This window comes from Pteropus medius, unplaced genomic scaffold (assembly GCF_902729225.1).
Source record: "Pteropus medius unplaced genomic scaffold, Ma_sr-lr_union100, whole genome shotgun sequence".
Taxonomy (NCBI): domain Eukaryota; kingdom Metazoa; phylum Chordata; class Mammalia; order Chiroptera; family Pteropodidae; genus Pteropus; species Pteropus medius.
Window position 1 is genome coordinate 39,219,320 of NW_024344378.1, and position 23,392 is coordinate 39,242,711.

General features: G+C 36.8%; 1 protein-coding gene across 2 annotated transcripts; it reads left to right on the forward strand.

Moving 5' to 3' along the window:
* Positions 1–90: 90 nt before the first annotated feature.
* On the forward strand, positions 91–22,938 carry NRBF2 (nuclear receptor binding factor 2). Of its 2 annotated transcripts, XM_039871923.1 has the most exons (4): positions 97–312; positions 12,737–12,821; positions 20,192–20,232; positions 21,365–22,903. In XM_039871923.1, the coding sequence occupies exons 1-4, from the start codon at positions 283–285 to the stop codon at positions 22,073–22,075; spliced, it is 867 nt and encodes a 288-aa protein (XP_039727857.1). In that variant the 5' UTR covers positions 97–282; the 3' UTR covers positions 22,076–22,903. The 2 variants fall into 2 exon arrangements, with proteins under 2 accessions (XP_039727858.1, XP_039727857.1); XM_039871924.1 differs by lacking the exon at positions 12,737–12,821 and having other exon boundaries at positions 91–312; positions 21,365–22,938.
* Positions 22,939–23,392: the final 454 nt, after the last annotated feature.

Below are 23,392 nucleotides of genomic sequence, written 5' to 3' on the forward strand. Positions count from 1 at the left end.
CCACCCCGGTCCTCACTCCCACCTTGAACCAGCCGCATGTGACGCCATGACGCGTGCGTGGCCGCGGCGCAGGGGGCGTGCCCACGGCGCAAGGGGCGGGTCCTTAGCGCCGGAGGAGGAAGTGGTGCGGTTATTGCTCTTTCTTTCTGCCCCCTCCGCTGGCTCCCAGGCGCGGATAGGGGCTACTTTCTCTGCCGCTGCTTCGCGCTCCCGTTCTGTTCACCTCCATGTGCTTCGGCGCCGTCGCTCCCCTTGCTCAGGCCGCCTCTTATTCCGGGGTCTATGGAAGTAATGGAAGGACCCCTAAACCTGGTGAGTGGCCTTCAGAGGGTCGCGTCCGCCCTCGGTGCTTTTACCTCAAGAGTTCGGTCTGGTCCCAGGGGTGCCGCTGACTCACGAGGCCAGGAGGCGGGTCGGCGAAGGTGGTCCTAAAGGCTGGGGGGCGCAGGCGGGCGTGGCCCCACAGAGTCTCCAGACCAGCTGTCCCAGACGTCGCCCCGCTCGGAGATCCCCAGGAAGATCCCGCGTCCATTTCCCGCTGCCTCCGGGCGCCCCCTGTCGCAGGGCTCTAGGCAAGGGGCTTACACTAGCCGGGGCTGCCCCCTCTTCAGGCCGAAGGAAATGCCTTCAAGCGCCACGTAACCACCTCTCTGCAGCTTGGAGAGACACTGAAACCGGTCAGGGCAGAAATGGTGTGTTATAGTGCTTTTAACTTCCAAAACAGAGGGTCTGAAATCTGAGCCTCCCCACTTTGGAGAGGTGAAGTAATACCCCTTCTCACCCCCATTTTTCTCTTCACTCATTTGTCACATTCAGATGCATAAACTGACAGTCTCCCTTTTCGGATAAGTTGGAGACAGCTGGAGAAAAAGACAGGGTTATTTCTGTTAGCTGAATTTCATCACTTTAGGCATAATGAAAATATGGTAGATGTTTGCCTTTCTCAGAAAAAGTGCTGATAGCCTATTATGTTTTTAGGCACTTCAGGTGTTGCGATTTAAGCAACCACGAGAAACACATTCTTTTTCTGACTGGCCACTGCATCTTCTCGTTTCCCAGAGAGGGTACTTACTTTGAATACAAAGCCAGGTTACTTGAGGTTGCAGACAGACTGAAGGAACTTAAGTGTCACAGGTTTGAAATTCAGTTGCAGTGGTGGGATTGGAAAAAGGACGTATGGAGAATTAATTTCTCAGGTTGGAACTCTGAACCCTAGGGTCGTGGAAGAGCCCTGGGCTGGATTTAAACCATTCTATAAAGGAGGAGTAGCAGCGCATGGTGGTTTAAGAGTATAGATTCTGGAGCTACACTGCTGGGATTTGAATTCTGGCATTGTCACTTAAAAACTGTGTGACCTTGGGCAAATTAGTTGACCTCACTGTTTTGGTTTGTTGTGAGCATTCAAGGAGCAAATAGGTGTAAAGGGCTTAGAACAGTAACTGGTACATAGTACAATGTAAGAGTTAGCTATTATGGTAACCCAGAGCATAAGTCTTTAATTTAAAATTTCACTTGTAAAATAAAGATATGGACTTGTTGAGCTTGAAAGGCCTAAGATTCTAGGACCTAAACCTGTGGTTACCAAATGACTGGTGGCCAGGTCACTGTTCTGAGAAGTACCTCCCAGTTTTATTAAGTTGAGCCCTGCCCCCATTGGTGAGAGTTGTTTACACTTAAAAGAATTGGACTAGATTTGTGAGTTTTTAAAAACTAGGGAAATGTCTTGCACTTTTCTTGTTTTTAAGGTGACATAGTTTGCAGTGAAATATAATGGATGGCTCAATATTGAAACTTAGCAGGAATGTTATTAGAAATAACCAGCAGTTTATAAAGTGCTTCAAAGTTCAAGTGCCCATGCAAAATAGCCATTGGTTTAGTTCCAGTTAACTTCACTTTATTTGGCTACTGGCTGCAGCATAACCCCAGCCAGCTGTCCCACTAGTGTGTGGTGGCTTATGAGAAGACTGGAACTGGGTGAAGCAGCAGAATCACCAGTTTAGGAAGAATTAGTTAAATGTAATAGTATTTTTGTAGAAAATTTTGAATCGAGTCCTGTTAAGCAGGCTAGCATAATTCCATAATCCAGCTATAAAATATATGTGGGCAAATATTAGAAATTTGGCATCATGAATTCTTAAACCATTTGAGATTTAGAAGATCTGAGTTCTAGCCAGCTGTTTATTGAAAGATAACAGTGGAATAGAGATTAACATTAACTTCAATCATTTTAACACTGCTGCTTGTAAGTACCAAAGACGAGTTTTTTGAAGACTAGTGTATTCTTTTATGTGAGCAGATATCCAGCTTAGTATTCAGTTGATTTCAATGAGAAATAGTTCTCAACACTATGATTTCGTGAGTACCTTTGAAAATCTCAGTGGTATACATAAGCTTTTTCTAATTGCATAGTATAGTCGTAATTCATTGTATAAGGACTATTGCAGTGCATAGACTTATGTATCTTCAGAGCATCCTTGGAATTTAGGAAGAACTGCTTCCCGTTTTACAAATAAATAAGCCTAGGCTGAGAGAAATTAAGTAATTAAACTAGTGACTCAAAAACATTATGGATCACAATTTATTTTGATGTGACCTCTTTCTAGTAATGCTTCTGTATTAATGTACTCATTATTTTCATTTCAATATGGTCCTTATCTGTTGAACTGTAAATTCTGTGTCAGCATTTAGTGCCTCTGCTCTAGTATTTTTATATTAGATTTGCAGTAAGGGTCTGTAGGATTATTTCCTCAGTGAATTTTTAGGATATAGAAGAGACCAGTTTGAAATAGTCATTTTACTATATAGTACAGACATTGTGTTCTAGTTCTGGTTTTTGAATTTGGTCAGAAGAAAAATAAGATAAATCTTATATCAGTTGAGGGGGAAAATAGCTAGTCTTTGGACTCTTTTGTTTTACCAGTTATTTTTTTCTGTCAGTTTTTAACATGGAAAAATTATAACAAAATCACTTACTGTATATTTAGGCATTTATTTCCATACATTTAATTTTGGCATTGTGAATGCTGGCACCAAATGTCAAAACTCGTGAAATAATGTCTAGTTCTTTGGTTTGTTTGCTACCTGTTTGGGAAGTGATGTCAGACCTTAATTTATACATGACTGTTGCTCATGCTTTGCTTACCTACTCTGCAAACTCAAAGGACAAGGTCCATGTGACTACATGGCCATAATTGTACTCTATGTGTTTGGCTCTTAAGAGTGCTGAGAATACATTTGTTGAGTAACTAAGCTTCCTTCTAGAGTGGTTCTTCTTATCTAAGAAATCAGATATCTGGGTCCAAAGAATGGCCTTGTACATACCTAAAATCTTTGTAACTATCCCATGTTAATTATATTGGCAGTGAAATCTTTAAGTTAAAAAAACAAAAACAAAAACAAAATGCTGTTTGAACTCTTCCCTTGTTGCCTTGGAAATTTCAAGAAAAATTCATCCCGTGTCACAGTTAGGCTGTGCTTAATGGAAGTACTCTGGGGAAAGGTGGTAGAGCACTAAGACTTATTCAACAATTGCTAAGTGCTAAGATTGGCACCAGGCACTTTGTATGTATATTATTTATTTTGTTTTGTTAGGAGCTATATGAGATTCATTATATGGATGAATACATTGAAATGCAGAGTAAGTGGTGATAGTGGGATTTAAAAGCAAGATTCTAAATAAAATATCGATCTTTCTGTTCGATCAGTGTTTGCTCATTTGTTTGACTGTGATTCACAATGAGAAATTTTTACATAACGACCAGTACATACAAACGTGTATATTACTGCCGAGCTGCTACATTCTGGATGTGCCTCCTAGAATTGTGTAAAATGCAGGGACCCTCATAAATTTCACCCCCAGACAACAAAAAACTAAAACTAAAACTTTTATATGATGGCATACACACACACACACACACACACACACACACACACACATTCTCGTGTGTGGTGTTATATTTGGTGCACTCTAATATTTACTATTGTAGTTTTTGAAAAAATGCTGTTCTGACCCACTAAATCTATTTCACAGCTCACTAGGTGTTATATCCTATAATTTGTCTTCATAGCAGATAGTGGTAAGTTATGAAAAAAGGCAAACTAAATTGGAAACCTGAGGAAGAAAAAAGATGGAAAGATGTGTGTGGGAGAAATTGATCCTTAGACTTAAAATCAAAAAACAGGTTTCCTGGACTTCTCTAGCTCTTGAGCAGTTATCTTAAGTATAATTTTATTACATTAGAGGGTCAGTTTGGTACTTACTGTTAGAAGACACTACTTGCCTGTAGGAGACTCACTGATGGATGAATGGATAAAGAAAATTGTGTATGTGTGTGTAGAATGGAATATTATTCAGCCATAAAAAAGAATGAAATCTAGTCATTTGTAACAACATGGGTGGACCTTGAGGGCATTATTCTATGTGGAATAAGTCAGACAGAAAGACAAACACCATAATGATCTCGTTTATATGTGGAATCTAAAAAAAAATTTCTTTGTAACTGTATGGTGTGACAGATATTAGACTTATTATTGTGATCATTTTGCAATATATACAAATATCAAATCATTTTATGGTACACCTGAAACTAATATAATGTCAGTTATACCTAAGTTAAATATATAATCCTAAGGGAAACAATTACTAATGATTAGTAAATTGTGACAGAATAGAAAAACTAAGACAAAAAAGAAAACATTGATTTTTATGAAGGTCAGATTTATATAATTTTATAAGAAATCGAGAAAGTTAAAAAAAAAAACAAAAACAGGCAAACAAAAAAATTGAGCTCATTTGTATACCAATCTAGGGAAATGAAAATATGTTAATGGAGTTGAAATTCTTTTTAAAACAATTTTTAAATTGAGGTGTAATTGACATACTCATTTCAGATATACAACATAATGGTTCTATATTTGTATATATTTCAAAATGATCACAGGGAGTCTAACATCTATCACCATACATAGTTACTGATTTTTTTTTTCCTTGTGTTGAGGACTTTTAAGATCTGCTCTCTTAGCTACTTTTCAAATATGCAATATCCATTGTCACCATTTCCATGACTTATTTTATAACTGGAAGTTTGTGCCTTTTGGACCCCCTTCCCCCATTTTGCCCACTCCACAACTTGTCACCTCTGGCAACCACCAGTCTGTTATCTGTATCCATGAGCTTGGGATTTTTTTGTTTTTGTTTTTTCTTTTCATTTTTTTAGATTCCACATATAAGTGAGATCATATGTTGTCTTTCTGTGTCTGACTTATTTTACTTAGAATAAGTAAAATAAGGTCCATGTTGTTTCAAGTGGCAAGATTTCATTCTTTTTAATAACTGAATAATACTCCATTTTGTGTGTATGTGTACATATCACATCTTTGTCTATTCATCCGGTGATGGACAACACTTAGGTTGTTTTCATATCTTGGCTATTGTAAATAATGATGCGATGAACATGGTGGTGCATGCATCTTTTGCAGTTAATGTTTTTATTTTATTCAGATAAATACCCAGAAGTGGAATTGCTAGATCATATGGTAGTTATATTTTTAAATTTTTAAAGGAACCTCCTTACTGTTTTCCATAGTGGCTGCACCAATTTACATTCCCACCAACAGTGCATGAAGGTTCTCTCTTCTCCACATCTTCGTCAACATTTCTTGTTTCTTGAGTTATTGATGATAGCTATTCTGACAGGTAGGTATGAGGTGATACCTCATTGTGGTTTTAATTTCTTGAGTAGTGACATTGAGTGTCTTCATGCACCTATTGGTCATTGTATGTCTTTTTTGGAAAAGTATCTATTCAAATCCTCTACCCATTTTTAAATCAGATTTTTTTTTTTTTTGCTATTGAGCTTTCCGAGTTCTCTATATAATTTGGATATTAACTCCTTATCAGATATGTTTTGCAGATATTTTCTCTCATTCAGTATGATGCTTTTTCATTTCGTTGATGATTTCTTGCTGGGCAGAAACTTTTAGTTTGATGTGTCTCACTTTCCCCATTTTTTTTTGCCTTTACTTTTTGTGTAATATGCAAAAAATCATCCCCAAGACCGATGTCAGTGAGCTTACCACCTGTGTTTTCTTCAAGGAATTCTGTGGTTTTAGGTCTATATTGAAGTCTAATCCATTTTCATGTATGGTATCAGATAGTGGTCCAGTCTCATTCTTTTGTACGTGGCTCTCTAGTTTTTCTAGCACCATTTATTGAAGAGACTGTCCTGACCCCATTATATATTCTTGGCTCCTTTGTCATAAATTGTCTATATATGTGCGGATTTATATCTGGGATTTCAATTCTATTTTAATGATCTGTGTGTCTTTTTTTTATGCCAATATCATACTGCTTTGATTCTATAACTTTGTAACATAGTTTGAAATCAGGGAGTGCGATGCCTTTGGCTTTGTTCTTTCTCAAAATTTCTTTAGCTATTCAGGGCCTTTCGTGGTTCCACACAAATTTTAGCATTGTTCTATTTCTATAATTGCCATTGGAATTTTGATAGCAATTGTATTGAATCTCTAGAATGCTTTGAGTAGTATGGACATTTAAACAATATAATTCTTCAGGTCCACGAGCACAGAATATCTTTCCATTTATTTGTGTCGTCTTCAGTTTCTTTCACCAGTGTCTTATAATTTTCAGTGTACAGGTCTTTCACCTCCTTGGTTAAATTTATTCTTAGGTATTTTATTCTTTTTGATGCTATTGTAAATGAGACTGTTTTCTTAATTTCTCTTTCTGATAGTTCATTATTCGTGTATAGAAACAACAGATTTCTGTATACATTAGTCCCCCCTTTATCTATGGTTTCAACTTTCCGCAGTTCCAGTTACCTACAGAAAATATTAAATGGAAAATTCTGGAAATAAGCAATTCATAAGTCTTAAATATGTTGCTTTAATGAGTAGTGCGATGAAATCTCACGCTGTCCCATTCCTTTCTTCCCGGGACATGAATCATCCCTTTGTTCAGCGTATCTACACTGTATAGGCATGTATTGCTAACTATGGGGATATGTTCTGAGATGGTATAGCATACTACTGTAATAGTATGTGCTATGCATTTATACAACTGGCAGTGCAGTAGTTTTGTTTACACCAGCATCACCACATATGCAGGTATGCACTACAATATCACTACAACACATGCATTCCACTATGACATCAGTAGGTGATAGGAATTTTTCAGCTCTATTATAATCTTAGGGGGGACTACTGTTGTATATGTGGTCTGTCATTGACCGAAATGTTTTGTGGTGCATGACTGTATCGAGATGATTTTTATCATTCATTTGGTTAATGTGATGTTTCACATTGATTTATGGATATTAAACTATCTTTGCATCTCTGAAATAAACCCCATTTGATCGTGGTATCTGATCCTTTTAATTTGTTGAATTTGGTTTGCTAATATTTTGTTGATGATTTTTGCATATATATTCCAGGGTGGTTGGCCTGTAATTTTCTTTTCTTATGGTGTCGTCTGGCTTTGGTATCAGAATGATGCTGGCCTTGTAAAATGAGCTTGGAAGTGTTCTCTTCTGTTTTTTGGAAGAGTTTGAGAAGGATCGGTATTTTTTTAATGTTTGGTATAATTCAAAAAGTGAAGCTGGTCCGGAGTTGTGTGTGTTGGGAGGTTTTTTGATTACTGATTCAATCTCTTTACTGATAATTTGTTCAAATCTATTTCTTCATGATTCTGTCTCGGAAGGTTACATGTTTCTAGGAGTTTCTTTATTATAGGTTGTCCAATTTGTTGGAGTATAATTGTAGTATCTCTTATCTTTTGTATTTTTGTAGTATCAGTTGTATCTCCTCTTTCATTTCTGATGTTGAGTTCTTTTTTTCTTGGTGAGTCTAGCTCAAGGTTTGTTGACTTTGTTAATCATTTCAAAGAAACAGCTCTTGATTTTATTAATCTTTTTTATTGTCTTTTTAGTCTTTATTTCATTTATTTCTGCTGCGATAGTTCCTTTCTGCTACTAACTCTGAGCTTTGTTCTTTTTCTAGTTCCTTGAGGTGTAAACTTAGGTTGTTTATTTGAGATTTTTCTTGTTTTTTGAGGTAAGCATTTATTGGTATGAATTTCGCTGTTAGAATCTTTTGCTGCATCCCATAATTTTTGGTATGTTGTATTTCCATTTTCATTTGTTTCAAGGTATATTTTGATTTTTGATTTCTTCATTGACCCATTGGTTCTTCAGTAGCATGTTTAATCTCCACATATTTGAGAATCTTCCAGTTTTCTTTCTGTAATTGTTTTCTAGTTTTATACCATTGTGGTTGAAAATGATGTTTGATGTGATTTCAGTCTTCTTAAAATTGTTAAGGCTTGTTTTATGGCCTAACATGATCTAATGCATCCTGGAGAATGTTCCATGTGCACTTGAGAAAAATGTGTATGTGTATTTTGTTGCTCGTTAGTGGAATGTTCTGTGTGTATGTATGTCTGTGTGTGTGTGTGTGTGTGTGTGTGTGTGTGTGTGTGTGTGTATGTTATATATATATATTTATATATGTATACATGATAGGTCCATCTGGTCTAACATGTTGTTTAAGGCTTGTGTTTTCTTATTGATTTTCTGTCTTTTGATCTATTTATTGATGTAAGAGAGGTATCAAATCCCCTACTATTATTGTATTGCGCTCTCTCTCTTTCTCTCTCTCGGGGTCTGTTAATATTTGCTTTGTATATTTAGGTGCTCCTGGATTTAAAGTTCTTGAAGTGCGCTACATTACCGTTTCTGTCCTAACAGTGTCCTGATAAATATTTATACTTTATTTAAGTATAATGTTTAAGCCAAGAATGCATCTATTTTGAATATTAACCTAAATAGGTTAATATTAACCTAAATAGGTTAATATTAACCTAAATAGGTTAATATTAACCTAAATAGGTTAATATTAACCTAAATAGGTTAATATTCAAAATAGATGCATTCTTGGCTTAAACATTATTTAAATTGTTAGTAAAATCACTCATGAAGACCTGGGGTGTCTTATATCTTTTCTGAATTAATATGAAATATTAAGATAAAGTCTGTCCCATAAAATCTTAGTGCATCCTGGAATTCTTGGCAGAAGAGCAGCAGTTACCAGAATTACAAAATATGAGTGCCCAAACTACTTTTAGAATCACTGCCCAACATTCCCATTTCAGTTGCTTTTTGTTCCTATTTTATTTTGAATTACCAAGGAAATATATTTATGGATTTAGTACTTTTAATGGCTGTTCTTCTATCAAAAACAGTAGAGATCGATTTTAATATTTTAAATTTTTTATTTTTCAGTTACAGTTAACATATAACATTACATAAGTTTCAAGTGTACACATAGTGATTAGACATTTATATAATTTACAAAATGATCACCCCAATAAGTCTAGTACCATCTGACACCATACATAATTATTACAATATTATTGAACATATTCTCTATGCTGTACTATATATCCCCATGACTTTTTATAACTGGTAATTTGCACATCTTAATCCCTTCTCTTTTTACTCTTCTCTCCCTTCTCCCTCCCATCTGGAAACCATCAAAATGTTCTCTGTATCTGTGAGTTTGTTTATTTTTTAGATTCTACATATGAGTGAAATCATATGGTATTTGTCTTTCTCTGACTTATTTCGCTCTAGGTCCATCCATGTTGTCACATCAGTTTTAATATTAGAGAGCTTAGATTGTTTTAAAAATAAGAATTACTGCTGATATTAAGTTTCCTTCATTATCTTCAGTTAAAAAAGAAAGGGAGTTTAATTTAGTCTTCCCAACTATATTGTAAACATTTTGATTGCAGGTACCTACCTCCAAGTGCTTTTATTGTCTTTTAACTAGTTTAATTTTCACATTCTGGGTGTCTAAAAAGAAGCTAGTAGGAACTGGATTTTTTAATAGGGAATTTGACTGTTGTGGTGCCAAATAACCTAGAGTAGATGTATGTTTTTAAATGAGGTGTAGATTGGACATTACATGGGGAAGTTTTAGGGGAGTCGGGAGAGCCATGAGGTCCTGTTCTCACTATTCGAGAACTTCTCATTTGTTTCTTTGATGAAACAATTCTATTATTGCAGAGCTTGAAGTTTTATTAGGGAACTTCATAAATATAGTACAAGGTAGAAAGTGACTAATGTCATCAAAGATAGAGACGCTAGAGATACAGCATTAGAGTGAGGTAACCTCAGAGAGCAGCTCATCCCTGCTTCTCAAAGTGTGTCCATTAGCCTGCAGCTTTAGCTTCACTTTGGTGGAATCTCAAGACTTACTTCAGTTTAGACCTACTAAGAGTTAGCATTTTAACCATATCCCCCCAGGTGGTTTGTATTCCATTAAAACTTGAAAAGCACAGATCTGGTCCAACTCTATCATTTTGCAGGTGGAAAATAGGTCCTGAAGGATGAAATAACTAGGCTGATTAAGTGTGTAAGCAAGAACTTGGGCCAAGAACCATGGGTTCCTGGTAGGGCTGACTCTGCACTGTGTCATCCATGGGAGGTACTATGGGATTTCAAAGATTCGACTCTTATATGGGTCATCTTTCAAAGCTCAGAAAAGTAAAGGCACCTGAAGATTCACTCCTTTCATTCCTTTTGTTTTCCCTCTACTGCAGTGGTCCCTAACCTTTTTGGCACCATGGACCAGTGCTCCTATGAGAATGTAATGCCCAATGATCTGAGGTGGAGCTGAGGCGGTAATGCTAGCACTGAGGAGCAGCTGCAGATACAGATAAAGCTTGGCTTGCTTGCCCACCACTCACCTCCTCCGTGGCCCAAGGGTTGGGGACCCTGCTCTACAGAACCTTGTTGTTTGAGTGCCATTTGTTTAACTATACTATCTGAACACATTTTTTTAGAGAAATCATGTCGATCATAACATAGCTTTCTTTATCATATACATTCTCTTCCCAAAAGACCTGTATCATTTTGGGGTACTATAAAATACTGCTGTGTTCTGAACATATTTTTGCTCAGTCCAAGACTCCATGGTTAAAATTATTTTAAGGCCCCAGTCGTGTAATGTTATCTATTATTATTTTCAGTGTAAATTGAGACTTAGACGAAGTTTGTTTAATTACTGTTTGAAGAATAAAAATCCTCTGAAACAATTGAAAGGGATGATCTTGTTTTTGAGTGTTACTTATTTCTTACAAAAATAGAAGTGAGGAAAATGTAAACAACATGCATAGCTGGAGGTGCTGTTTTCTTTGTCTTCACCTCAGTTTTGCACTGAGCATGATTTGTAAACATACCCAGAATAATTCTCTCTTTGCAAAAGTGCTGCTCTGAAGTATTTTTATGAGGCATCAGTGGCACATTTTTTTGAAAAGCATTCTAGATAAATTACTTTACACCTGACAAAAACAGATTTGCTTTTTTTAAAAAAATTTTTTTTGAGATAAAGTACCCATAACATAAAATTTACCCTCTTTATTTTTTTTTAAGTATATAGTTCAGTAGTGTTAAGGACATTTACATTGTTGGTGCAACACATCTCCAGAACTTTTCCTTTTATCTTGCAAAGCTGAAATTCTACACCCATTAAACAACTCCCCACTTTTCTCTCCCTGACAACCACCATTCTACTTTCAATTTCATATGAATTTGACTGCTTTAGATACCTCATATAAGTGGGATCATACAGTATTTGCCTTTTTGTAACTGGCTTATTTTATATTTCATTATTAGCTTCATGTCCTTAAAGTTCATCCATGTAGCATGTGTCAGTTTCCTTTTTAAGGCTAAGTAATATTCCATTAATGTATATATTACATTTTGTGTATTCTTTCATCTATTGATGGGCATTTGAGTGGCTTTCACCTTTTGACTATTGTGAAAAATGCTGTAAATATGGGCGTACAAGGCTTTTCACTTTTAAGAAACTTTGGGTAAATCATCTGTGAGTTCAGTGAGGAAAATAATACACTAGCCAGAAGACTTTAGCTGATTATTTGTCGTCGTCTTTGCCTGCTAACTGTATAACCTTATATAAGATACATAACCCCTCTGAGTCGGTCCTCTTTGTGTAAGAAGGAATCACATTTACAAAGTTATAGTCATTCTTAAAGTATAACATGTAAGGAGGCCAGTGACTACTTATTTAATCCATTTATCTTTACATTCAGAGTACTTTAGTCATTTGCTTTCAGAACTTTTGAGTTTGTCTTTGTTTTGGTGACTGGTACATAAAAATATCTGCACCATAATAAAAAATGGAGATATTAATTCCTCAACTGTACATTGTACATATTTATATTTTAAAAACACATAGTACCTCATGTTGAAAGAAATAATGAGTTAATACAGGAGAAGCTTGGATTTTACTATGTGATAAGTAATTTCTGGATTATAGTTTTTAAACTATACCAACTAATGAAAGTGTCTACACAATAACTCCTGTTTTTAAAGGAACTTATTAAAAATCAAGAAAATATACATTTTGAGTAATAGCCTATGATTATAACTCTTGCTTAATCTCTGAAGAATGGAAGAATGTTGGGTCAATGAAGGAGTTTAGTGCCTGGTGTTAATGGTTTATCTGTAATGTTGAGAGAAGTTGCCCATCCTTTCAGGTGCTATATAGTTCAAAGAGCCACCCATTAGGTTTTCATTACAGATATAGCTGTAACGGTTTGATGTGTGGCAACGAACAGCATTATTTATATTCTTAAAAGTTTTCTTAAGTGGCCTTTTTTATGATTCAAGAGAACTTAAGAATGTTTGTCTTCTAGGCTCATCAACACAGCAGACGAGCAGACCGTTTATTAGCTGCAGGGAAATACGAAGAGGCTATTTCTTGTCACAAAAAGGCTGCAGGTGAGTATTTTAAAGAAATATTAAATCCAGAACTGCAGGGCAATTTCTTTTCTCTAGTAGCTCTCAACACTATTTATAATGAAAATACAGCAGTAATGATATGTTGTTGCCCTGCATATACAGGGTTGACACCACCGGCGCATCAGCATGCATGTTATAAGTGTATTGGATTTTGTAGTTCCTTTTAACCCAGTCTTCTTTCTAAACCATGAAAATTGCATATGCTGTATTGGTAAATGATTCATGGACACAACTTTCTGAGCCTAAAGATCCCTAAAGACAGAAGTAATTGCAAGAAGTCTGCCAGTTCATCATAGTTATTATAGAAAAGGAGTCTGGATTTCAAATATTTAACTATTTGAGTTCTGAAAGTAATACCCAGTTTAATTCCGACCAGTTAATTTTCATTGAGATTGTTTTCTAAGATGTTGATAATATAAAACCCATCAAAACTTTTTCCTGTGGATTTTCTTTACCCTTTCTTCTAAATATTTCATCTGTGTATTCATGCTTGTAGTATTATGCTGGTGATTGCTTTCTTTTAGGTATAAAATGTAGAATAATTGACTTATCAAACACCTAATTTTATCTTAGTCACACAACCTAGCATACGTTGAACTCAAATAGATCTTTGGGGTCCGTTTTGTACACGTTTCTGTTGGCTGAATAACAAACCTAAAAGCTTTGGGGAAGGAGGTATTTTACTCATGTTGCATCCAAAATGGGTATAGCCACCTTTTTTAGAGCAAACCATACAGTCTTTCTGCTAGAGGAAGGCACTTTCCTTTTCCTCTAGACGGGTATAATAATCAAAGCCATGTTCTTTCCTAGCAGAGTCTGCCCTTCATGTGTTACCTGACTGCTGAAATACAGACCGCACAGTGGACTCTTATGTCAGTGATTTTTGCCTACAAGTCAATGGTTTTCAGTGAAAATATCATCTTATTTTTAAAGAATCAGTTTTGCCACTGAGGTGTATCCCTTTAGCTGTAGATCTGAGCACATAGTATGTACCCTATAAATCTTTGTGAATTTTTATGGTGGGTTTTATGGGGGCTTTATACAATTAAATTTGGTAGCTCATGCTCTTTAACTCGTTCATAAACCATATTTTGTTCTGAATCAAATTGTTAAATTTGTAGTCACTATAAAGAAAAAACAATGTACTATACAATTTAAGAAAACCATGTTGTAGATGAATGCCACAGATAAATGACAACTTTAGTTGAGTAGCCTAGCGTGGTCATGGTTATACCTATATAACATGTCAAGATGGAGTGATTAGCATAGGTTGTGCATTAAGCAGTAGGATATTCTGATTATATAAAAGGGAAGAGTTTTTTTTATTCTACCTATATCCCTTATTTATTTGAAGACTTAAAACTAGTGTTGGCTTTAAACGCTTCTCCCTCTTTTCTCTGTATTTAAATTCTGTGACATGCTCAGGAGTAGAAAAAGGTAGCCTTTTAGATCCTATTAGCTGTAATTATGGAGATAGAATTAAGTGTGATTAGTTAATCCCACTGAGCCAGTTTGATTTGGAGTTTGGACTTGTTAAAAATAGCCTTGTGTTATGTTTTAGAATAGAGTTATGAATGTGATGTTAGTTTGAATATTAACATGGTTGGAATGAGCTCAATGTTTTCTTAATTGACTGACATCTTTGGGAGGTATGGATATAGTTGTATTTTGAGAGGAAAAAAATTAGTATTTAGAAATCATTTTACAGATGACAGGGAAAGGTCATCATTTGAGAAAGACTAATTAGAAGGAAAGCCTGAAATGTGAGAATTTAGGGCAAAAAAGGGGCCTCTGTGTCCAACTGTTAAAGATTAGAGGAGATTCAGAGACTAAAAATTTACCCTGAGATTATTTAGCTAAGGACTCCTAGCCCGTATACTTTGTAGTGTTCTTTTTTTAAAATAACTTTTTTATTTTTTCAATTACATTTGTTTCAGGTATACAGTATAGTGATCGACTATTTATATAACTTACAAAGTGATCACCCCAATAAATCTAGTACCCATCTGACACCATACATAGTTAATTACAATATTATTTACTATATTCCTTATGCTGTACTTTACATACCCATGACTATTTTATAACTACCAGTTTGTACTTCTTAATCTCTTTTCCCTTTTTCACCCATCCCTTCAACTCCCTCCCATCTGGCAGCTATCAGAATGGTCTCTGTATCTATGAGATTATTTGTTTATTTTGTTCTTTGGATTCTACACGTAAGCGAAATCATATGGCATTTGTTTTTTCTCTGACTCCACTTAGCACAATACCCTCTACGTCCATTCATGTTGCAGATAGCAAGATTTCATTCTTCTTTATCGCTGAATAATATTCCATTGCATATATGTGCTACTTTTTCTTTATTCATTCATCCATTGATGGACACCCAGGTTGCGTCCATATCTTGACTGTTGTAAATAATGCTGCAGTGAATATGGATCCACATGTCTCTTTGAAGTAGTGTTTTGGGTTTCTTCAGGTAAATACTCAGAAGTGTGTGTGGGGAGGTCTTCTTTGTCTCTATAGCCTTTGTTTTAAAGTCTGTTTTGTATGGTATAAGTATTGCTACTACAGCTTTTTTGTTTCCATTTTCATGAAATATCTTTTTCTATCCCTTTCATTCTGTGTGTGTCTTTTGATCTGAAGTGAGTCTCTTGTAGGCAGCATATGTGAGGGTCTTGTTTTCTTGCCCATTTAGGCTACCCTATCTTTTGATTAGAGTATTTAATCCATTTACATTTAAAGTAATTGATATTATTCATATTTTTTATCTTGTTTTCTTAAAGAAGTCCCTCTAACATTTCTTGTAATACTGGTTTGGTGGTGATGAACACCTTTAGTTTTTTATCGTATGAGAAGCTCTTTATTCTGTCCTATGATTCTAAATGATAGCTTTGCTGAGTCATCTTGGTTGTAGGTCCTTGTTCATCACTGTGAATATTTCATACCAGTCTTTTCTGGCCTGCAAAGTTTCTATTGAGAAATTAGCTGAAATTAGTCTTATGAGAGCTCCCTTATAGGTAACTAATTGCTTTTCTCTTACTGCTTTTAATATTCTCTCTGTCTTTAACTTTCGTTATTTTAATGATGCTGTGTCTTGCTGCAGGCCTCTTCAGGTTCTTTTTGTTTGGGACTCTGCGCTTCCTGGGCTTGTATGTCTGTTTCCTTCACCAGGTTAGGGAAGTTTTCTGTCATTATTTCTTCAAGTAGGTTTTCAGTTCCTTGCTCTCTCCCTCTCTCTTCCTTCTGGTACTCCTATGATGCGAATGTTGGTACATTGGATGTTGTCCCAGAGGCCCCTTAAACTATCTTCATTTTGGGTATTCTTTTTTCTTATTGCTGTTCTAATTGGATGTTTTCTGCTACCTTATCCTCTAATTTGCTGATTCAGTCCTCTGCTTCATCTGATCTCCTGTTGATTTTTTTTCTAATGTATTCTTTATTTCAGTTTTTGAATTCTTCATTTCTGACATTATTTTTTTATGTTTTCTATCTCTTTGTTAAAATTCTCACTGAGTTCATCTACTCTTCCCCCTAAATTCATGGAACATCCAAATAACCAGCGTTTTGAACTCAACATTTGGTAGATTGCTTGTCTCCATTTTGTTTAGTTCTTTGTCTCCCCATTTTGGCTGCCTCCCTGTGTTTGTTTCTGTTTATTAGGTAGGGCTGTTATGTCTCCCAGCCTTATGGGTGGGTGTCCTATGATGCCCAGTGGTGCATTTCCCTGGTCGCCTGACCAGGTGCTCCAGTTGTGTCCCTTGTGTGGGTTGTGTGTACCCTCCTGTTGTAGTTGAGCCTTGGTTGCTGTTAGCACATCAGTGAGAGAGAGTGACCCTCAGACTGATTCATTGTAAGGACTGGCAGTCATTACAGTGGAGAAGCTGTTGTGCAGGGGCTGACTCTATGGAGCAGGATTCGCTTTAGCAGGGCTCTGGTGCCTGCCTAGTTTGCCCTTTGGATATGTCACCCTTGGATGTGGCCCTGGGTGGTGCTCTGGCTAGGTCTGAAGCTGATCACTGGAGCCTCCTCAGAGGGGCCCTGCCTGAGGCCACCCGGCATGCGCCACCAAACAATGCACAGGTGCTACCACCTGCACTGGGCTTGGAGGTGCCTTGAGAAGCCAAGCCATAAACTGAGTGGGCTGCTGCTAGTATTGTGCTTGGGGCTGCTCAGCAAGAGGTACAGGGCACACCGACGCCAGATGCTGCTTGTTTGGGTTTGTGAATCTTTGAGAGATTTTAGGAAAGTCCACAGCATGAGTCAAGACAGGCCTTCTGTAGGCAAAAGCCACTGGTGGCAGCTTGGATGGGCCCACACGTTGGATGTGGTCTCAGGGCATGACACCTGTGTTAACCAGCTTGATGGAGACTCAGATATGGCTCCTGCCTGAGTCTGCATGCATTTCTTCCATGTATGTCCCTGGTACCTTTTGGGCTGCTACCCCAGTGCTGGAGCTCAAGGCAAGTTAGTCCATCAGTGAGTAAATCTGTGTGTGGGCCTTTTAAGAGAAACAGCTGGGATTCCAGCCACAATGTCCTCTACTTTTCACAGCCAGAAGTTGTGGGGACTTCTTTTTCTAGCACTGGAACCCTGGACTGGGGAGCCTGGTGTCAGGCTAGGACCTCTCACTTCTCTGAGGGAACCTCCACTGCCGAAATACCCCTCCTGATTTTTAACCACCACACGTGAGTGTGGGACTAGTCCATTTTGTGTCTCTTCTCCTCCTACCAGTCTGGGGTGGCTTATTCTATATATCCGTAATTGTAGGACTTCTGTGCAGCTAGACTTCAGGCTATTCTCAGTGATGGTGGTTCTGTACTTGTAATTTTGATGTGGTCGTGAGAGGAGGTGAGCACAGGATTTAGCTACTCCACCATCTTGCCTGGAAATCTGTAGTGTTCTGATAGTTTGTCTTGTAAATGTGATGAAATAAAGAAGTTACTTAATTTCTCTTTTCTTTTGGGGAAAGGTAGGATGTGCTCTTGAGGTGGATAGCGAAATGAAGATATTAGTATCCATTCATTTGACAGATAAATTGAGATACCAAATCTCAGAAAGGAAAATGCTAAATCTGGAGAAGGTGTTCACATTTTACCACCGTATATTGAAAAAAGGGAAAGGTTAAGAGGCCACAAACTCCCAAGGATTCAGCATTGTTAGAAAAATCTGTTGCTTTAAACCTTGATGAGTAGCTATAACTGGATTGATGTAATTCTCCCTGGAGAGCATAAGACTAACATCTTATGCTCTCCAGTTCCTTAACATCTTAATGCTCTCCAGTTCCCTAAGTGGATTTCATTTCTTTCACAGACAACAAAAAGCAAAATCTTAAATGGGAAGTTGATAATAGCCATTAACAGTGCTTAGAACTCAAAACGAACATTTCAGATCACCAGACCTCAGAGTACAGTGTTTATAAGTATTTGATTGAAAACAAGTCTTGACCTGACCTTCCCATGAGACTGGTGAAATGAAAATGATTCAGAGCAGATCAGTCTTTGTCATTCAGAGGCAATATTTTGCTTTGTTTGTGCAGATAGGTTATACAATTTGTATTCTGGTACCAGTTTAACAGATTCATGATAGAATAATAAATGATTTTATTATTTTAAGAAGTATTAGATTCTTCAGATTTTTAAAGTTCCTTTTCCTCACCATTTGCTTAATATTTACTTTAAACATTAGCTGTGTGTCATAATTGAGGGAAGCAGTTTAACCAGAATTGTTAGATTTTTGTGAGATAAGTATTCCTTTCCTAAATTTCTGCCTTGGTGGAGCATTTGTTCCTGTTGTGACTCCTGGAGCAAATCTATTACCATGCAGTTGGATTAAACGTTTTTTCCTTAGATCTCAGATTTTAGATCGAAATCTTAAAATACTTTAAATGACAGTGGAACTCTTGTTGAATTCTTTGTGATAACTCGTGTCATTTGATGATATCTTCTGTCACGTTTTAGTTTTAAGGTTCTACAAAGAGAGGCAGGCATTCCAGTTGTTTTAAGTTTGGTTTTGCCAAATCGTTTCATTTTTTTAAGAAAGTGGATTTAAAATAAACTGTAGTTCAGACTAGGAGACAAAATATATGCAGACATAATGGGAGGGATATCTAGGAGAATATATCCATACTATCAGATCAGTAGGTAGAATGACTCAACAGAGTTAAACATGAACAAAAGGAAAAGAAATAGTCTGTATGCAGCTATACAGATTTAATATAGGAATAAAAGACAAAGTTGAGGAAAAAAGGTAAATATGGCTGGAACAAAAAGTGTATAACCAACTCTATGCTTTTTGTTGGTGAGGGGACATCCAATTAAGCTATATGTTAAAGACTACAGTAGAACCTGGCAGACAGCAGTTTAAGTCATGGACTTGGAAACCCATCAATGTGTTTGGATTAACACTAGACAGAAAGGAATGCCTTGTAGTATGTGCAAAAAAGAACTTAATGTACAGGTGAGAGATGCTAAAAAGTTTATAGTAAGCAAGAGGTAAAAAAATGGAGGTTGTGTATGATCTATTAATAATACTTGTTGTTTATACCTCATTTTGTTCCAGACATTTTATAAAAGGCCTTTGGAGGAATACAATAAAATACAAAATGTAATTAAAAATTAGTAGACAAGGAATCCATGGAAAGATAAAATGGTTCTGGAAGGACTAGTGATATAGTTCACAAAATACACTGTGAGTTCTTGCATATTTGATATAACTTGACCTTAAGCTTTCCAGCAGTCAGCTCAAAGAGGAAAATTATGGACTTTTATAGTGACTATTTAAATTCAAACAAATTAAGTCACCTAGGAACTCATCTTAAGATCAGAGGGGAGTTTATCGAGTTATTGACCATTTATGGTTTTCATCAATGACACTATACTGTCCTCCACAGCTTGCTTACAATAAACAAGTTAGTAAAAGTTCTATAGAGGCCAAAATGATAGTCCAGGCATTCATGTGGGTAAAAAGTCATTGATAATCATTCTTTGATATTTTTATGGGTGTAATGAATAATAGGGTTTTTAAAGGTTCTTGTTAAATTTTAATCATCCTCCCTAATCCTAATTTTCTGATTAGGTTATCTTTACTTCCTAATTGTGAAATCTACAGGAGTTTTAAAGAACCAACTTTGTCAAGGTGGGGTAGGAAATATCTACATTTGATTGCCACTGACATCTTTTTAAATCTCCACCTTGTTTCTTTTCAGGAACAGGATAACTATGTAGCAGAATAGCTTCTGAGATCAGTTCTTTGTCATATGAGTGTTATAACTCTTCCTTTGACCTGTTAATTACAAAATGGTGACACTCTCATGTTAATGTGCCTCTTTATTTTTTTTAAACCAGCATATCTTTCTGAAGCCATGAAGCTGACACAGTCTGAGCAGGTGAGACAGTTTTTAATATTTGTAACAAGGGTTAGAAGGATTTTCTTGTAAAGATTTGAACTATGTATAAAATTAGGCATTGCACCTTTCTCGAAGCACTATAGTCAAAATATGTAAGATGGGCAAGAGAGGAGTATTTTAGAAAGGAAATTAAAACCAAATCAGCTGCTGTTGATGTACTAGACATAGTACGTAGGGGCATCTGTTTTTTTTACCAGTGGCTACTCAGAGATCTCAGATTGCCAACTGTCTCCTCTAGAGACGCCTCTTCCAGCCTTTTCTGATCATTAGCTCCTTTGGCCAGGAGCTCACAGTAAGTAAGCGGGCCTGGCCAAGGGGAAACCAGTTGGCCTTTTCTTTGCTTGTCAAAGGTAATTTAAATCTGAACTTGTCTGTTCCTGAATTCCTAAGCAATTCTGGTACTTTTAAATTTGTTTCACCAATGGCTTTAAATTGTCTTTTGTGTTTGGGGAGATCCTGCGTAAGTTTTAAAAATACCTTTATCTAAGGATAAGTTTTTATCCAGAGATGATTCCCGGATTATAAAAGTGGCAGGTACATAGGTGGTGTTTGGTAAATGTCTAATTGAATTAAGGAGATCCTTTCTGTGAGCGGATAGCAGTGGCAGGGAAAAAAATGCCAGTTCCTCAAACTGAACCAAGAGAACCTAAAAGTTGTGTTATATCCCATGCACTTCCCTTTGACTGTATAGAATTACTCGTGTGAGCCACGTAATGTGGACGTGCATTGAGCCTTTGAACACCCAGATGATAAAAAAGACTTTTTCACTAGTTGTAGAATCAATGTCTATAAAGAGGAAAGTTTTCTAATTTTAAGCTGAATACAAATAGCATTGCAGAGAGTTAAGGCACATTCAAAAAGGTCTGATTTAGTGTGTTGATCTGGAGTAGGACTTCTGACTTTCTGGAAGGATGGTATTGTGTTATGAGTAAAAATGTTTACTTACCTAGAAAGACCTAGTTACTTTGAAAAATGTTACTAAATTGCAAACATAGTATATAAACTTCAGTGTTAGTGGGCTATTCAAAAAGGAGCACCTTGGAATAGTATTTTCTGGACATTACTAAGGAGACTTAAAATGTTAAATTGTACTTCTCTTTCTGTGTAATAGGCTCATTTATCACTGGAATTGCAAAGGGATAGCCACATGAAACAGCTCCTCCTCATCCAAGAGAGGTGGAAGAGGGCAAAGCGGGAGGAAAGATTGAAAGCCCAGCAGAGCACAGACAAGGATGCGGCTGCCCAGCTTCAGGCATCTCACAAACCCTCGGCGGAGGACGCAGAGGGCCAGAGTCTCCTTCTCTCTCAGAAGTACAGCCCTTCCACCGAGAAACACCGGCCTGAAACTCAGGGGATCTTTGACAGGGATCCAGACACATTACTGTTTTTACTTCAGCAGAAAAGTGAGCCGACAGAGCCATGCATTGGAAGCAAAGCCCCAAAAGATGATAAAACAATTATAGAAGAGCAGGCAACCAAAATTGCAGATTTGAAGAGGCATGTGGAATTCCTTGTGGCTGAGAATGAAAGATTAAGGAAAGAAAATAAACAACTAAAGGCTGAAAAGGCCAGGCGTCTAAAAGGCTCAGTAGAAAAGGAGCTGGATGTAGATGCAGATTTTATGGAAAAGTCAGAGTTATGGAGCTTGCAACCACATTCAGAAACTGCTACAGCCTCTTCAACCTGGCAGAAGTTTTCAGCAAATACTGGGAAAGCCAAGGATATTCCAATACCCAATCTTCCTCCCTTGGATTTTCCGTCTCCAGAACTTCCCCTTATGGAGCTCTCTGAGGATATTCTGAAAGGACTTATGAATAATTAAAATAGAAGGCCATAGAAGAGGTGAGAAGAGGAAATAATACACTTCAGGAAAAAAAAAAAAAGAAAAAGAAAGAAAAAGGGAAAACCACATGCAGGGGTAATCCCGGAGATGCTTCATCATCTGGCATCCTGTGGCCAAGAGGCATTGCCAGGACTTGGAAAACAGTCACTGTGAAATACGTTGCATATCTGATTTACTGACTCGAGCTAATGATTCCAGATTTAGCAGACACTAAACTATTGGAGGTTCACTTTCTCCTGATAAAAACCAAATGGCTACCTGGAATAATTTTTTCAAGCAACAGTTATTTTTCTTATCTTCAGGGTTAAAATGTATAAAAGTATGTTATATGTAATTAATCTATAATGCCATAAATGATAATGCAAAACCTAAATAATATGGTGGCCCGAGGGGCTGCCTTGTCTTTGAAACATGCTTTCTATCATGCATTGACTGTATGCATTTTGTTATGCACATTTCATTTGTTTAATAAGGTGTGTAAGACACACCTTTCTAGATGAAACTCTGTGTGCCACACTTTGCACTACTCATAACATAATGATAACCTCAAAACTATCAGGAGAAATATTTAAATTTCCATTTTATGAAGAACCAAATTATTAGTTATGCTTTTTTTAAAAATTACCAGTTTACATAATTAATCAGGGTGCATTTTAAGTTCTAACTTTTTTTGTTTATTGTATAATGCATCATTTGAAAATACCAAGGAAATGTCCTTTTGTTTTTAATGATGCATGAGTGGAAGTAATGCTAGTTGGCAGTATTTGATTGTAAGAAATCAATAAAGTAATTGTGTTTTATACCTTTGTTGCATGTGGTCGGTAATTAAAAAACAAGTTTTATATGGTTTCTGTGTTGTAAATTTTGAACATGAATTTGAAGAGATTCTATCAAATGGTACTTTAAAGATTTTCTTCAGTGTTTTGTAGTCAGTTCTTCCCCTGCAACAAGGGTAAAAAGAGAACAGGAAGTTCCTGGGGTCTAAATGTGTTCCCAACCTTTTCCTTGCCCTGGCACGTATGGAAAATGCTCAGGCTGTGGGCAGCTGCTGCCGTCCCTGGGGTGCCTGCCACCCGGTCAGAACATAGTGGTTGCAAAGCACTGGCTAGGCACGGCTCTGGTGTTAGGCACTGCTCTGCTGTCCAGTTGTGTTGTGTTCCAGGATGGGGAGGGAAAGGGAGGACATAAGGGAAACACATTTGGTTACAAGCCACTGGTGAGTTTATTTTATTTATTTAGACGTTTTTTTCAAGGACCTTGTCTGTTTACAATCCCTTCTTTTTTTTAATTTTTTTT

Bases quoted from the DNA above. Each gene is read 5' to 3' on its own strand.
- NRBF2 (XM_039871923.1), top strand. From the start codon at position 283: ATGGAAGTAATGGAAGGACCCCTAAACCTG. The intron at 313-12,736 runs GTGAGTGGCCTT...TTTGTCTTCTAG, and splicing joins TGGAAGGACCCCTAAACCTG to GCTCATCAACACAGCAGACG. The intron at 20,233-21,364 runs GTGAGACAGTTT...TCTGTGTAATAG, and splicing joins AGCTGACACAGTCTGAGCAG to GCTCATTTATCACTGGAATT.